This window comes from Terrapene carolina, unplaced genomic scaffold (genome assembly GCF_002925995.2).
Source record: "Terrapene carolina triunguis isolate 2854851 unplaced genomic scaffold, T_m_triunguis-2.0 Scaffold69, whole genome shotgun sequence".
NCBI classification, from domain to species: Eukaryota; Metazoa; Chordata; order Testudines; family Emydidae; genus Terrapene; species Terrapene triunguis.
This window is the reverse complement of record NW_020664420.1, coordinates 20,392,900-20,407,945: the sequence shown is the minus strand read 5'-3', so window position 1 is coordinate 20,407,945 and position 15,046 is coordinate 20,392,900. Positions and strand designations below refer to the sequence as shown.

The following is a 15,046-nucleotide window of genomic DNA, read 5'->3' as shown; positions in this document are numbered from 1 at the left end:
TGATTCACAGAGTAATCCTCAAGGCCCGCAGAGATCACGCTCGGCTCATCCTGATAGCGCCGTCGTGGCCGTGCCAGCACTGGTACACGTCTCTCCTGCACATGTCTATGCGGGTGCCACTCAGGTTGCCCCTACTCCCAGACTTGATCACACAGGATCGCGGTCGCCTGCTTCACCCGAACCTGGAGTCGCTCCACCTTACAGCCTGGATGCTCCATGGCTAAACCCGGTGGAGTTGCAATGCTCTCATCAGGTCAGGCAGGTCCTTCTGGGTAGCAGGAAGCCCTCTACAAGGACCATGTACTTGGCCAAGTGGAAGCGCTTCTCCCTCTGGGCCACACAACGGGGCCAGGCTCCCTCGCTCACCCCAGTCCCCCTCATATTGGACTATTTGCTGCATCTGGGACACCTGGGACTGACTCTCTCGTTGGTTCGAGTACACCTTGCTGCAATCTCCACCCGGGAGAGGGGGGAACCTCCGTGTTTGCGAACCCACTCGTTACGCGGTTCCTTAAGGGTCTTGACAGGCTGTTCCCACACATCCGTCAACCTGTCCCTGCTTGGGACCTCAATTTGGTCCTGTCTGTCCTCACAGGGCCCCCCTTCGAGCCGCTGGCTTCGTGCTCGCTGTTATATCTTTTATATAAGGTCGCGTTCTTGGTGGCTATCACATCAGCCCAGAGGGTGTCAGAACTTAGAGCTCTAACATCTGAACCCCCGTACACCGTCTTCCGCAAGGACAAGGTCCAACTCAGGCCGCACCCAGTGTTCCTGCCTAAGGTGGTTTCCCCATTTCACATGGGTCAAGACATTTTTCTCCCAGTCTTTTATCTGAAACCACATTCCTCTGCGAGGGAGCATAGGCTGCATTCCCTGGACGTTCGCAGGGTTCTCGCGTTCTATATCGAAAGGACAAGATCCTTCAGGAAGTCAACCCAACTTTTCGTCGCCGTGGCTGACAGGATGAAAGGGCTCCCGGTCTCGTCACAGCGAATCTCGGCTTGGATCAGAACCTGCATCCGGGAGTGCTCCAGTCGGGCCAATATACCAGCCCCGCCTATCTCGGCCCACTCCACAAGAGTGCAGGCCTCTTCCGCTGCGTTCCTGGCCCAGGTCCCGACGCAGGAAATTAGTAGAGCGGCCACCTGGTCCTCAATCCACACCTTTACGGCGCACTACGCCATCACACACCAGGCCAGAGATGATGCTGCCTTTGGCCGTGCAGTCCTCCAGTCTGCAGTGACCTCCGACCCCACCGCCTAGATTTGGGCTTGTGAGTCAACTGCTTGGAATGGACATGAACAATCACTTGAAGAAGAAAAAACGGTTACTCACCTTCTCGTAACTGTTCTTCGAGATGATGTGTTGTTCATGTCCATTCCAATACCCATCCTCCTACCCCTCTGTCGGAGTATCGGCAAGAAGGAACTGAGGGGGTGGAGGGTCAGCTGGCCCCTATATACAGCGCCATGAAGGTGCCACTCCAGGGGGCGCCGAAGCCGACCCTACGGATGCTGCTATAGTAAAATCTTCCGGCTGGCGTGCACGCAGTGCGCACACACCTGCTTGGAATGGACATGAACAACACATCTCGAAGAACAACAGTTACGAGAAGGTGAGTAACCGTTTTTTTTTTTAATGAGAGAGCATATTTTTATTAGCAGGTCAGCTACTTCATAAGTTCCTTCAGAACTCTTGGAAATACCATTTGGATCTGACCTAAGTCATGTCAGCATACAGTAGCTACAAGTATTACATCGCTTGTGTGTATCCACACTACACTTGTCAGCAGTTCACGTTCTCACCAAGAGTGCTTGAATCGATTGTATTGTCAGTGTGGGGCACTATATAGGACGGCTCCTGAAAGGCAGTAACAGTCTGTTTGAATAACCTCTCAAACCTTTCCATTTAGTCATTTTGATTTATTCCTCGTCTTTCACGGTCACTTTTTGTTTAGCAATATGCATGTCTTCTTTAAAACTCTATTTTTTTTAAAGTAGCATCTATGCCATCTTTGTGGATTTTACTTCTTTTGCTTCTAACTCTAGGGATTTATTGATTAACCTTACCACTTTTTATTAAAATTTACCTTTCCAAAGTATCAGTTCTCTGATATATTTCACTTAGCAAATATTATTATATGACCTGCTTTCAAAGATTCATCTTAAGTCTGGGAGCCTTCAAACCTGTATGTGTGGGGGGAGTGACAAAACCAAAAATCTCAGTGTACTGTCTACATCTGCTGGCTGGGAGGTGCTTTACCCAAGTGACTGGACTGGCATAGATCTCAAAGGAAGAAAATTTAATAAGGTAAGGAAAATTTCCCTTTACATTTTAAATTTTAACTTATTTTCATGTCAGTAAACAGTGTCTGTCCCTCAAATGGGGAGCTCTATTAGTTGCTATATAATTTGTTTTTCCACTTATTTTTTCCATTGTAGTTTGCGATTAGCTTTACTGAATGAAGCAAAAGAGGTGCGAGCAGCAGGGTTGCGAGCCCTTCGCTATCTCATCCGAGACTCCAGTATTCTACAAAAGGTGCTAAAATTGAAAGTGGATTACTTGATAGCTAGGTAATTTTCCTAGATTATTATATTACAATAACTTGTTTCATTTCCTCATCTTTGACTGATTGTGTGTGTGTGTGTGTGTGTGTGTGGAAATGACTATCTTAATATTCTCTGTAAATGTTGATTCTTGGTATTTTTTCTTTTCTTTTGGGAGACTTCCTTTTTAAAGAAAATAAAAAATATTATACAGGAATGTCAGCCAAATCAAAAGAAATACAAATCCAAAGAAAATGTTATCATGTGAAATGATATCATGAGGAAGTAAAAGTGTGTGTGTGTGTGTGTGTGTGTGTGTGTGGAAATAAACTTGTTTCTAAAAATCAGTTTAATCTGATCCTGAACTCTGAATTAACCATAATTGTATGACATGACTACAAGTCAGAAGCAAGATTGTTTGGATTTCTTTACAGTTTAACTGTAACTCTGAATTTCCATGTTTGTTTTGGGGATAGTTACTCTCAATCCTAATGCCATTTTAATGTAGTTTGTTTTGTCTGGAAATATGATGAGATAGATTGATGATCTGGTATGTTATAAATATGTTATTGGTACTCCTCTGAAATGACTAGCAGTTTTGCAGGCATCTCAAAACTACTCTTAAGACTTTTATATCTCACCACAGCGTTATGTAAATGCATGTATATAAGAAAATTGTTTTAGTGATCCTTCATCTATAATAAAGATTATTATTGAAGAAAAAACACAAACTAAAATTCTGTAACCAGTCATGATCCATGTGCTCTCTGAAAGCTAGAATTTCTGGACAGTAAGTTGTGTTGTAGTATTCACTCAATTTCTTGAATAGTAGCACCAAAGTGTTAATAGTTAGAGTGGAAGATACCTGTCTTCCTATCTACAAACCACATTTTTTATTTTAACTTTTTTGTTTTATTTTAGGTGCATTGACATACAGCAGAGTAATGAAGTAGAGAGAACACAAGCACTTCGATTAGTGAGAAAGGTAAAAATTTAACTCTGTAATGTTCTCATGTTGGCTATATCAGTAGCCAAGCCAGTCAGTCATATTGGCTCTAGAACTGTCCCATCAACAGTCCATCTTTGGACAGCCTCCAGTTCCCTATCGCACTTTATGCTGGCAACAGACTTGTCTGCTGAAGAGCCGTTGTCATGGCTGCTATCCCTAAAGAAAAAAGGAAAGGTACTAGATGAAACATGGCTTGATTTTTTTATCTTTTGCCATTGGCAACCTTCCCCTGAGTGAGGAGAGGGAGTCCCACAGAATACACCTATTTTGAATAGGGATTGGGCAGGAACTTTGGCTCTCTTGATATCACCCTAAAGAGGCCCAGCCCTCTGCAGAGGGTAAGACAGCCTGGGAACAACAATGCAAGTCTGGTTTGCTGGTTTAGGCCTTCCTATGTTACTTTTCTAGATGGACAGTCATGGATAGAGGAGCTTGTGTCTCTGCCCTGTAAGAATGATGGCCCCTTTCTTTAGAATCCTCTGACTCTAAGGATTACTCCACAGCTTTATTTGGTGCCTTTCTCAGGGCTGCAAAAAGACCTAGTCAATCTGAGCTAGCTACTATGCTGGTCAGTCCTGCCCTCAAATGCATGAGATATGTAGGGCTGTAGCTAGCACCTGTAATTCCCTCCAGAGTACTTGACACTTGTAGACTAGTCACAGATGATGAGGTCTTTATTCTGGCATAAAGTACTGTGCCTTTGACTGGACCTGAGTGTTCTGCATTCAGCTCCTACTCCTCTAGTCAGCATCAACATCATAGAAACAGAATGAAGGTTTACCTAAAGACTCAGTTGAGGTTTGGAGCAGTTCCAAAGGGTGGTTTCCACAGGAACACTGAGTTCAGAATGACTGCTTTTCCTGTGTTTGTGTAGTTGCTTGAAAATATTTGTGACATTAAAATTTAGAGTCCATTTTAAGAAATCCTTTGTTGTTGATCACGTGTATCTCAGTTGTGGCATTCATAGCTCTTACACACAAGCCTTATGTTCTTGGGTAAAACAGCTTTGTCTCAAAGAATGAGAAAAAAGCAAACGTTCCTTAGGGTAATAGTGACTTTTTCCTTCACTGGATTCTCTGATATGGACAAAAGTCACAATCCAGCTAAATGGAGACCTTCCGTAATCTAGACAAGTACAATCTGGGTTCAGACCAATACTTGGAATGGACACTATTAATAGTGCTGATAAATAGTCACTTGTTGATGGGTGGAGGACAGGCATCCATTCTCATAATTCTTGACCTCTCTCCCACATTTGATAGTTGATCAAGGAATGCCACTGGAGTGCAGAGGAACACTCAAATTGCTTTAGTCCATCCTACAATGCACCCAAAGGATAGTGATAGAAAACTACTCCTTTCACAACTAGAACTTACACTTGCATAATCACACAAGGACTATTCTCCTTCAGTTCTGTTTAACATCTATATGCAGCTATTAGAACTGGTGAATTATCATGGACTTACATGCCAACAGGACATAGATAAGGCACAGCTTTTTACCTTCTATGTCACAACATATAACAAAGCTGTCACCAAGTTTGTGCAGTGTTTGGTCAAGATCAGGACACAAATGAAGGACAGCTAGTTGAAGATGAACCTCAATAAGATGGATACAGAGGAAATGTCTTTGAGGAATGTGTAGCCATGATATAGTCTCCTTTGGATGAAGATACACAACCACAATTAGTCAATTCAGTCCCTAGTTTGAGTGCCACTGGATTCCTCTGTGATGCTAAGCCCTCGTATAGCAATATTGGTGAGCAATGTTTCCTAACATCTCTGGCTGATAAGGATACTGTGTCCTATCCTGGGAGGAAAATGACCTGGCCTCAGTGATACACACCGTGGTCACCTCCTGGCTGGACTACAGCAGTGCAATATACCGGGGCATGAAGAAGTCAGCCCTTAAGAAACTCCAGCTAGTAAAGAACACTGCAACATATCTCTTTGGTAGCATACAATATATCAGACCTGTCCTCTGTGAAGTACACTAGCATCCTATAGTCAAATTCAACGCCTCGGTCCTTCTCTTCAAGGTATTCAATGTTTTGGGTCCAGGATTCCTAAAAGATTTTTTCTAAAGCTCCAAGACAAGGACCAAAGCTGTGCTTCTCCACAGTGAAGTTGTTTGTTGCATGGGGAAAACTTGTTTGTGTAGGAGACCTTGGTTTCTCTGGAGCCAGTCAGACACTGGAGTGGGTTCCCTCTGGATCTCAGAACCACCAAAGAATTCACCACTTTCTGCTCCAAGTTCAAAGTGCACGTCTTCAACCTTGCCTTCAATAACAATAAAAAAATCATAGAACTAAAGATATAAAATAAAACTTCAAAATTAAGAATTAAATAAAATATAGGAAGGGAGAACCACATATCATGATGATAATTGTGTTGCTTTATGTGCTTCTGGAAGGTACTCATATCTCAGTGATGAGATTGGTATAAAATCCAGAATAGAATAGGAGACAGAAAGAAAAACATCTTCATTGTGGATCATTATAAACTTTCCTTTTTATCCTGGCTTTTAGCTTCATGGATGGCCTTGGCAGAAGCATTCTTTCTCTTGTGCCTCTACCCTTTGGAGGGCATTCATGCTAGATACTTGCCATCGCCAAACAGATCTGGCAGCCAGTTTCCCACTGGGAACTTTGAAGCTCATGTAGAAACTGTCTTCAGCTTTGGGTCTCTGAAGAGAGCATTGCAGAGCAGCTTTGTAAAACACTTCTCCATATCTAAAGGAATCCTGGATCATTCTCTCTCCTGGATAATTCAAAAAGGAGACTATTCTATTTCAGACCTTACAGACAGAGGTCAAGATGAGGTAATTTCAATGTGACCCCTTACTCTTTAAAGGAGAGATGCTTTTTTTTTTTTTAAGACTCCACATTTGGCATTCTTCTTGACAACGCCTCTTGGCTGCTTCCAAGAAGCTCTCATTTATCTATCTCTGATCTTTCAGAGGCATAAATGTATGTATATCTGCATTAAAATAAATGCAGAGTTCAGCTGACATTTACTGTAATAAAATATTAGGAATTGATTATTTAACAGAAGATTTATTTAACAGAAGAACTTTTCCTTTCCATCTTCTAAAAACAGAAAGAAACCCGAGAAGCAAAGCAGCCTTAATTTTAAGAGATTGTCTTTGCACTCTCCCAACATGATAAATGAGTGTAATAACATTTATCCTGTCAGTTCAAGACCAGGAGGGGAGATTTTGTAAAAGTGATTAGTCCCACCCACTATTGCTAATTAATTCTTGTTGTTTTGTACCATTATAGTAAATGAAAGGCTCAGTATGTATGTGGGTGGGTGAGGAATTTGGGGTTTTTCTCTAAAGTCCGGTGTTAAAGAGCTTCCTGTTTTGTGGGTAAGAGTATTATCGTATGACAAGCTGTAGTTTCTTAAAAACATCTTACAAAAATAAACTTGTTTTGTATGTTTAAATCTGTCTATGTAACATTAGTGACTTCTCATTGAATAATGACCTGCAAAGGAAGCAAACTAGGCTTGTTCACTTTTTTGCTTCTTTATGTGAAACATAAAGAAGGCCTGAAATGTATGTAAAGCAAATAAAGGTTAAGAAAAGGGGTTCTGTTTGCCTTTTAAAATTTTAGAAATATCAAGAATACCAAGCCTGGTCTGTATGGGGTTTTGATGGAAGAATTGTTGGATGTTCCCAGATGTATATTGGGAGCGTTTTCTATTTAAAGATGGTGTATCTTTATAGAACTGGTTCACTACATAACTCATCTGTTTGATAGAACAAACTCCTGAGAACACATTACACTATATTTACATATAAGCTCCTCAAAGAAGAGAAACAAAATTTGTACTGTCCCAAGGAGATAAGCTATCTTGAGGCAAAACCAGGTCTCTGTTTTCCTCAGAGCTCACAGCAAGGGCTTGTTCTTCAGATCAAATTCTCAGACTAGTAGAAAGATGAGTCTCATACAATTGTATAAAAATTGGCCAGATTCATGATTTGCCTGATACTCAGCAGAGGAAATTCCACACCTAAGGGTTCTCTGTGGAAGATAACTTCATCCTGTCCACGTAAATTCCAACTCATGTAAGTGTGTGTGTGTGTGTGTGTGTGTGTGTGTGTGTGTGTGTGTGTGTGTAAATAGGGCCCAGATATTACATAGAGAGGCGCCATAGAAAATATATGTAGTAATAATAAATGTGCTAACTTTTTGACTAATATAGTAGCGCAAACCAACAAGATGCTGTTATCTACAAGAATATATTAGCATTTGTGCTGTTCATTGAATGTATTAAAGTGATAGTTTCCTTTTAATGTCAAAGTACATTGCAAAACTGGGGGAAAGCTCAAGAGCAGGAGGAAAAATAAAACACAGCCTGTAGAGCTCCCTGTAGAGTACTTTATATGTACTTACTTCCTTGCCATACTCTTTTGAATTAACATCAGATGAACAGAACTGTGCTGAGATTGTCTAAATTTTATTGCTAGCTGGTTTTGTTTTGTTTTAATCTGAGCATTTTACCTAAATGTGATGGCTAGACCGTCATCTGAGACTCTCTTGTTGCATCACTGCACTTCTTTATAAAGTATGTCCTTCTGTTATGAGGGGTCCTGAATAGTCTACTTGTGGTGCAGTCTTGGAATTATTATTATTTATGCAGGATATTACCATGACACTAATTTAATCATAAATTCCTTTATTAAATCCAAATTGTATTTACAATTGCTATAAACTTGTCTATCAGCCTAAAAATAAGCAGTCACTACACCTAATACAGTAATAAAGTATTGATAAGCATGCGATCAGTTTACTTACAAATAAGCCAGACCTAGGGATGACCGTCTCATTCTGGCCTTCCCCCCAGTATGATCAGGTATAGTCTGACAAAGAACCTTCAAATTCATAGCTCTTTTTATACACTTCAGCTAACTTGCTAGCTCTGGCAAAAACCTAGTTTGAAGCAGTTCATCCTTGCTACTTTCCTTCCTTTAAGGCCTTCTTCCCCACACCTCCACCCCCGCTTTCCAGTAGAACAGTGGGAAGGTTTATGCTTGTTTCTTTTAAGACAGTTTTCCTTTGCTTTTCACTTATCAGTTACTTTTTGATCATATATCTTCCCCACTCTGTAAGCAATATTACTTATTCTCATGACCTTCTTTTACTTGCTTATTGGGGTCTTTTCCATACTACCCACAAACCATAAAGCAGATACTACTTTTTAAAGTAAACTTAAGCTAACTTTAATTAACTATCTCTACATTACCCACCTTTAAAACCATACATACCATGTGGGTTTTACTACATTTAAGCATTTCAAAGATTTTTTTATTTTGCAACGTTTTGTACAACTAATAAACTTGACAAATACAAAATCAGAATAAGTTATCACAATCACATTGATAACTACCAAAGCTTTGAATGGCCATCTTCACCAGGAATGTAATCCTACTTTGCATGCGTGTTTCCACCAGGAAGGACTAGTTAACTACCAAATTCTCTGTTCCTGCCTGTTTACAATTTTAAGTTCCAAGCTCAAGGGTGGAACAGGATTCCCAAACTTGGGTACTGCTTTTCAAGCATTCTACTGTAATTTGACTTCAGCCTGTAATTCAGTTACAGTATGAAAAATGGGCATGGGATGTAAGGTCTTTCCATTTATCCCCATGGTGAATTTTGGTGTGGAAACAAAACATTTGCCAATCAGAATAACAATCTTTGGATCCATACCAAAAGTGATTCTTTCCAGCCACCATGCAATATTTACCATTCCCAGCATAAGTGGCTTATACTTCACCAGTTCCCCAGCATCTCAACCATACTGTGAAGTTTGGAGATTGCTCCCCTAGAGAGAACCCACATGCTGGCAACTCTATAAAATGTTATAACTACACATGTGGGTGTCCCCTAGGTGCAAGCAACAGGAGAAGTCCAGGGCTTTCCAGACCCTGTTGTTATCTTGCCACAGTATTTGAGGAGGAGAACAAACTTCTCAAACCTTATTGGCTTCAGTGTCTTCTAGTACTCCTACTCGTAGTATTTAACAATGGTTTGACTGAGCTGGTATTTTGCAGTTACTGGTATGAATAGTCTGAATGGTGTAAAACAACAAAAAACAACACCCTTCCCCCCTCCCCCCCCAAACAACAACAACAACCAAAAAAACCTCTCAAGGGTCCAATATCATGGGGGTTAATTGTGGAAAGGAGATATAGGGCTCCTTATCCCAATCAATATGATCTCTGCCATACCAAGTTTTGATAAAGAGTGCAATGTATTGGTGAGTGGCTTTGATTTTTCTCTAGTGCATACCCTCCATACACAGGATATGTTATGGCCCTGGCTATTGCCCTGCTTTGATGATCCTCACTGGTTTGGTTGATTTTCATTTACTGTAAGCTGTACTTCCTTAAATAAAGTAACTATACTGTGCATATTCTATACATTCAGAAGTTCTTGATTAACGAGTTCTTTGCTTTGCTCATTCATTGGGCTTAGTATGTCCGCAGCCAACTTGTGTTGGAATGCTCAGTCATGTTCCCACAGGGTCTTAATGTCCACCAAGTCCAGGTTTCAGATTGATGCTCTGGCTCTAAACCACCCTGCTAAGTCACTGGCAAATAGGGCTCTGTCGGCATATCTTTTGAATTGATTCGGGTGCCTTTACCTCTGCATGTCTATCAACAATAGTCCTTTATCATTTGCCATACAATTGGCCAAGCTCTGGTGGACATAATCCTTTTGGCAAATGCAATGAAATCAAGCTGAACAACACAGGTATATGTATAAATTGAACATCATTGTACAGCACTTCAAGGGACTATAATGCCAATCCATTACTGGGTCCTACCTCCACCTTGGGGCATTCTTCTTTTTTTTTTTCTTCTTCTCCATTGTATGGTATTTGTGCCACCCTTATTTCTACTGTCTCTGATTCTCAAAAGAGTACATATTGATGAGATCTTATTTGATTAAAATGTAAAGGAAACACAAAACATGTATAATGCCCCTTATGTCTAACATACACATATGGAAAATTCAAGGTACTGTGCCAGATAAACTGCAGTGCTAGCTTTTTTGTATTCTATAGTAGGGGCCTCCTCATTTAGGTGCTGGAAATGGTTTTTTCCAAGGTTAACTGTACCAGCACTCTGTCCCCTACTTGCCAATCTACATTTTGGGCTTGTCAGTTAAAGTATGCCCTCATTTTTGGCATGATCCTGCTGTGCACTAGACACATAAATTGTAATTTTCCCCCCATTTGTCTTACCCATTGTTCTGTGACCAACCCTTCCTTCATTAGGGTTGGCACAGGAACCGTGAACAAATGTTTTGGGAGTCTCATTTCTCTGCCTGTGATAGCAGTAAAAGGAGACACACTGGTTTTATTTTGAGTTCCCATTAAAGTCAGAAGAGTCATAGGCAATTATTTCATCCCAGTCTTTGCCTGATTCACACACAGTCTTCTTTAGCGTTGTTTTGACTGTTCTGTTTGTGCTTTCCACCAAGCCAGAAGTGTGTGGCTGAAAAGTTATTTGAAATTTTTGCTCTATTCACAGCATAATGCAAGCATCTTTCATCACCTTCCCTGTAAACGTTGTTCCCTGGTCTCTGTCTCTGGATCATTCCCCACTTGGAAAAGACATGCTCTGCTAATAGTTTTCCTGTAACAGGAGCGGGTGGTTTCTCCAATAGGCAAGACTTCTATCCATTTAGTAAAAACATCAACAATTACAAGTAGATATTGGTCTGCTGCCTCTTGTGTGCAATAACTCCCCCGCATGGTTAATCTGCAGTCTTTCCCAAGGAACCCTGAGGTGTTGTGCCTGAATAAATCCACATTTTGTTTTCCCTGGTGAATTGCTTTTAGCATCAAATAAGACAATTATTAACATGATTTATGAACATCTTTTTTTTTATATATAATCCGGCCACTTCAATCTGTCACTGATAAGTGGCATCGGCATTTTGATGGGCTCCCACTGGTACATCATGCACAGATCTTAATATTTCCCTTTCAAGGAGCTGTGGTAGAATTCAGAGCAGGTAAGGTAAATCATCTCCTTCAGTGAGCAACAAATTTTCCCTCACAAGGAGCAATTTACCATTTAACTGGTTTAACTCCCCATGTAATACTTTTTGTTTAAGAGCAGATACTTCTGGATCAGATTCTTGTAATGTTAAATCAATGTTTTCTGCTTGTGCTCAAGTGGTAACACCACAGACTGGATAATCATGAGTGGGATCTATACTGGAGCTCCACTTGCAGCAGCTACATCCACCCCGTGGTTTTTCCTGCTCACTTCCCCATGTTTGGAATGAGCTTTTACCTTAAGCACCCATACCACTGAGTTACCCAATTTATTTGCTAGTTCCCATACACAGGACAAAATGGCTTAATAGTGTAAAGGCTTTTGATCTGTACTGCAAAATAAATTCATACTCCACCAAGGGAGATATGTTGTCAAAGCATCACAGATGCACTGAGAGTCTGAACGTGTTATACCTGCCGGTGCTTGTCCTTTATTACAGAGTGATGATGCCTCTGCTACAGCAGCCACTTGAGCATACTCGGTTGAGTGTGTACTACACCTGTACTGCACATGTTCAACCTGAACTGAAGGTGCCCAAACCACACATCTTATGACTGGGGTCCCTATTTTGGTGATAGGATGACCCATCAACCTATATTGTCAGACCCTCAGGGTGAAGCCATTCAGAATTTAAATGATGTACTGCACATGGGATAAAATCGTTAGAGGGCCCTTTTTCTAGGATACTTGCGTGGAATACCACAATTTTCATCTTTGCCTTCAAGACTGTTGGTTGTTTAAGACAACAGACTTCAATTTGGTGCTTTTCCAGCAGCAAGGACCACCGTGTCAATCTAGGACTAGTCTGGTAAAATCAGAGATGATATAGTGTCAAAAGATACTTTAAAGGAGTATGAGCAGTGTACAGTTTTGTGTCCCCGAATCCCATCAGATATCTAAAATGTGTCAGAGCTCACCAAACAGTTGATAAATGTTTTTCACATGGGGTATTCTACTTTCCAGCTCCATTCAGTATCCTGGAAGAATAAGCAATAGGTTTTTCTCTGTCATGATAGTCCTGAATTAACACAGCTGAAATGGCTGTGTCCCTGTTTGTGACAAACAATCCAAAAGGTTTTGTATAACTTGGAGTGCTAAGAACTGGAGCTTTTGTTAAAGCCTCTTTTAACTTATATGCGGCGGTGGGAGGTGTTCATTCCCATTCTACAGTTTTCTGCAGGAGCTGGTAGAGAGGTGCAGCGATTGCTGTGTAGTCAGGTAAGAAATCCTGACAAAAGCCTGTCCTGTCCTGCCCAGTGAGATAGCAGCACTCTTTCTGTGTTAGGGAAGGGCAGCTCCAAAATCAGTTGAACCTTTTGTTTTTCTGGAGCTTGCTGGCCAGGATGCAGGGTTAGTTCCAGGAAGGAAACCTCCTGCAAACAGGTTTCTAGTACATTTTAAATGGTTTTCCCCATCAGAAGTATGCACCAGAATATCATCTACATATTGCACAGCATTTTCTTAATAGGTTTAGCCCTAAGCCATTAGTGGGATTTGTCTTCCATCTGGGGCATTTCAATCTATTAAACAATTTCTTAATTTTTATACTGTTATTCCTTTCCACTTACAAAACATCACCGTATAGATTTTTACTCCCTAATAACATTTGCTTCACAGTTAATCATAACTTTTATAGTTTAATTTCTATTTACTATTGTATTATATTAGTCATATCAATTTCCACATGAAGTGTAACTGTTTTTGTGCTTAAAAAGTTTCCATGTTCCCTTATTAAAGTGACTGATTACTCAGAGCCACCTTAAGGGTCAATCATCCTAACATTGCTTCTCTTGTGCACCTCCCCCTGCTGTTTCTTAAGAGGTGCACTGTGTTTAGTTTTTCATTCTTTTCCTGCAGTGCTTTTAGCTGCTGTTTTATTACTGAAAAAGGATCTCTCCCCATTATCCTGGTTCTGGCTGGCTATGCCACAGTTCTGACCATGTCCTCTGGTCCTTATTTAAAAAGATATTGAACTTTAACCCTTTGGGTACCTCAATGGTTTTATAAATGCTAAATAACAAAACTGCATGACACTAGATACCTGTGTTTGGCAAAACATCTCCACTTTGCAACTTTGGATAGATGATTAGTGGAATTTTTTTTAAAAGCCAATTTATTTTTTTTAAATTCTGAGGTCCATTGCTGTACTGTAAGCAGTTTATTATGAAAGACCAAATAAATACTTTAAACTTGCTCAGCTTACTCTTGCCAACTGAGCCACTGAACCTTCTTTCCTAAAATGGTTTTACCTTTGCAAATTGCAATTTATGAGCAGATGATGCATTTAAGTTGCTCACATTTCTAAACTGCAATTTTATTTTTATATTTACGCTTTGGGTAAGTTTTTACAGGCAAGGTAACTTTTTGGGCCTGGGCTCTGCTAATTGCTGAATCCTAGCAATGTTTTGTTTTACTGCCATTTTCACTCCTATTTTCCTCAGTGTTGCAGCTATCTGCGACTTTTTAGTAAGCTTATTGACACTTAAATTTTTCTTTTTCTGACAGGCAGTATTTCTGTTTTAATTCATAGATTCATAGATTCTAGGACTGGAAGGGACCTCGAGAGGTCATCGAGTCCAGTCCCCTGCCCGTATGGCAGGACCAAATACTGTCTAGACCATCCCTGATAGACATTTATCTAACCTACTCTTAAATATCTCCAGAGATGGAGATTCCACAACCTCCCTAGGCAATCTATTCCAGTGTTTAACCACCCTGACAGTTAGGAACTTTTTCCTAATGTCCAACCTAGACCTCCCTTGCTGCAGTTTAAACCCATTGCTTCTTGTTCTATCCTTAGAGGCTAAAGTGAACAAGTTTTCTCCCTCCTCCTTATGACACCCTTTTAAACTGCTATCATGTCCCCTCTCAGTCTTCTCTTTTCCAAACTAAACAAACCCAATTCTTTCAGCCTTCCTTCATAGGTCATGTTCTCAAGACCTTTAATCATTCTTGTTGCTCTTCTCTGGACCCTTTCCAATTTCTCCACATCTTTTTTGAAATGCGGTGCCCAGAACTGGACACACTACTCCAGCTGAGGCCTAACCAGAGGAGAGTAGAGCGAAAGAATGACTTCTCCTGTCTTGCTCACAACACACCTGTTAATACATCCCAGAATCATGGTTGCTTTTTTTGCAACAGCATCACACTGTTGACTCATATTTAGCTTGTGGTCCACTATAACCCCTAGATCCCTTTCTGCCGTGCTCCTTCCTAGACAGTCTCTTCCCATTTGGTCTTGTGTGAAACTTCCCATTTGGTCTTAAATGCATCATCTGCTCATAAATTGCAATAATTTACTAGGTGTTGTCCCCAATCTATTGTTTGAGCTGATCAGCACCCCTTATGTTGCTCTTAATAATCTTTCTGCACGACTGTACATAGGTTATGTCCCCATTCGTATATTTGGAAGTAG

At 40.7% G+C, this 15,046-nt stretch overlaps 1 protein-coding gene across 1 annotated transcript in view; it reads left to right on the top strand.

Moving 5' to 3' along the window:
• Nucleotides 1-15,046, top strand: part of RICTOR (RPTOR independent companion of MTOR complex 2) — a 164,303-nt gene that overhangs the window by 61,856 nt on the left and 87,401 nt on the right. Inside the window, exons 5-6 of the mRNA XM_026649060.2 lie at nt 2,442-2,573; nt 3,468-3,531. Of these exons, the coding sequence (XP_026504845.1) occupies nt 2,442-2,573; nt 3,468-3,531 (196 nt within the window). The remainder of the gene's footprint in view (nt 1-2,441; nt 2,574-3,467; nt 3,532-15,046) is intronic.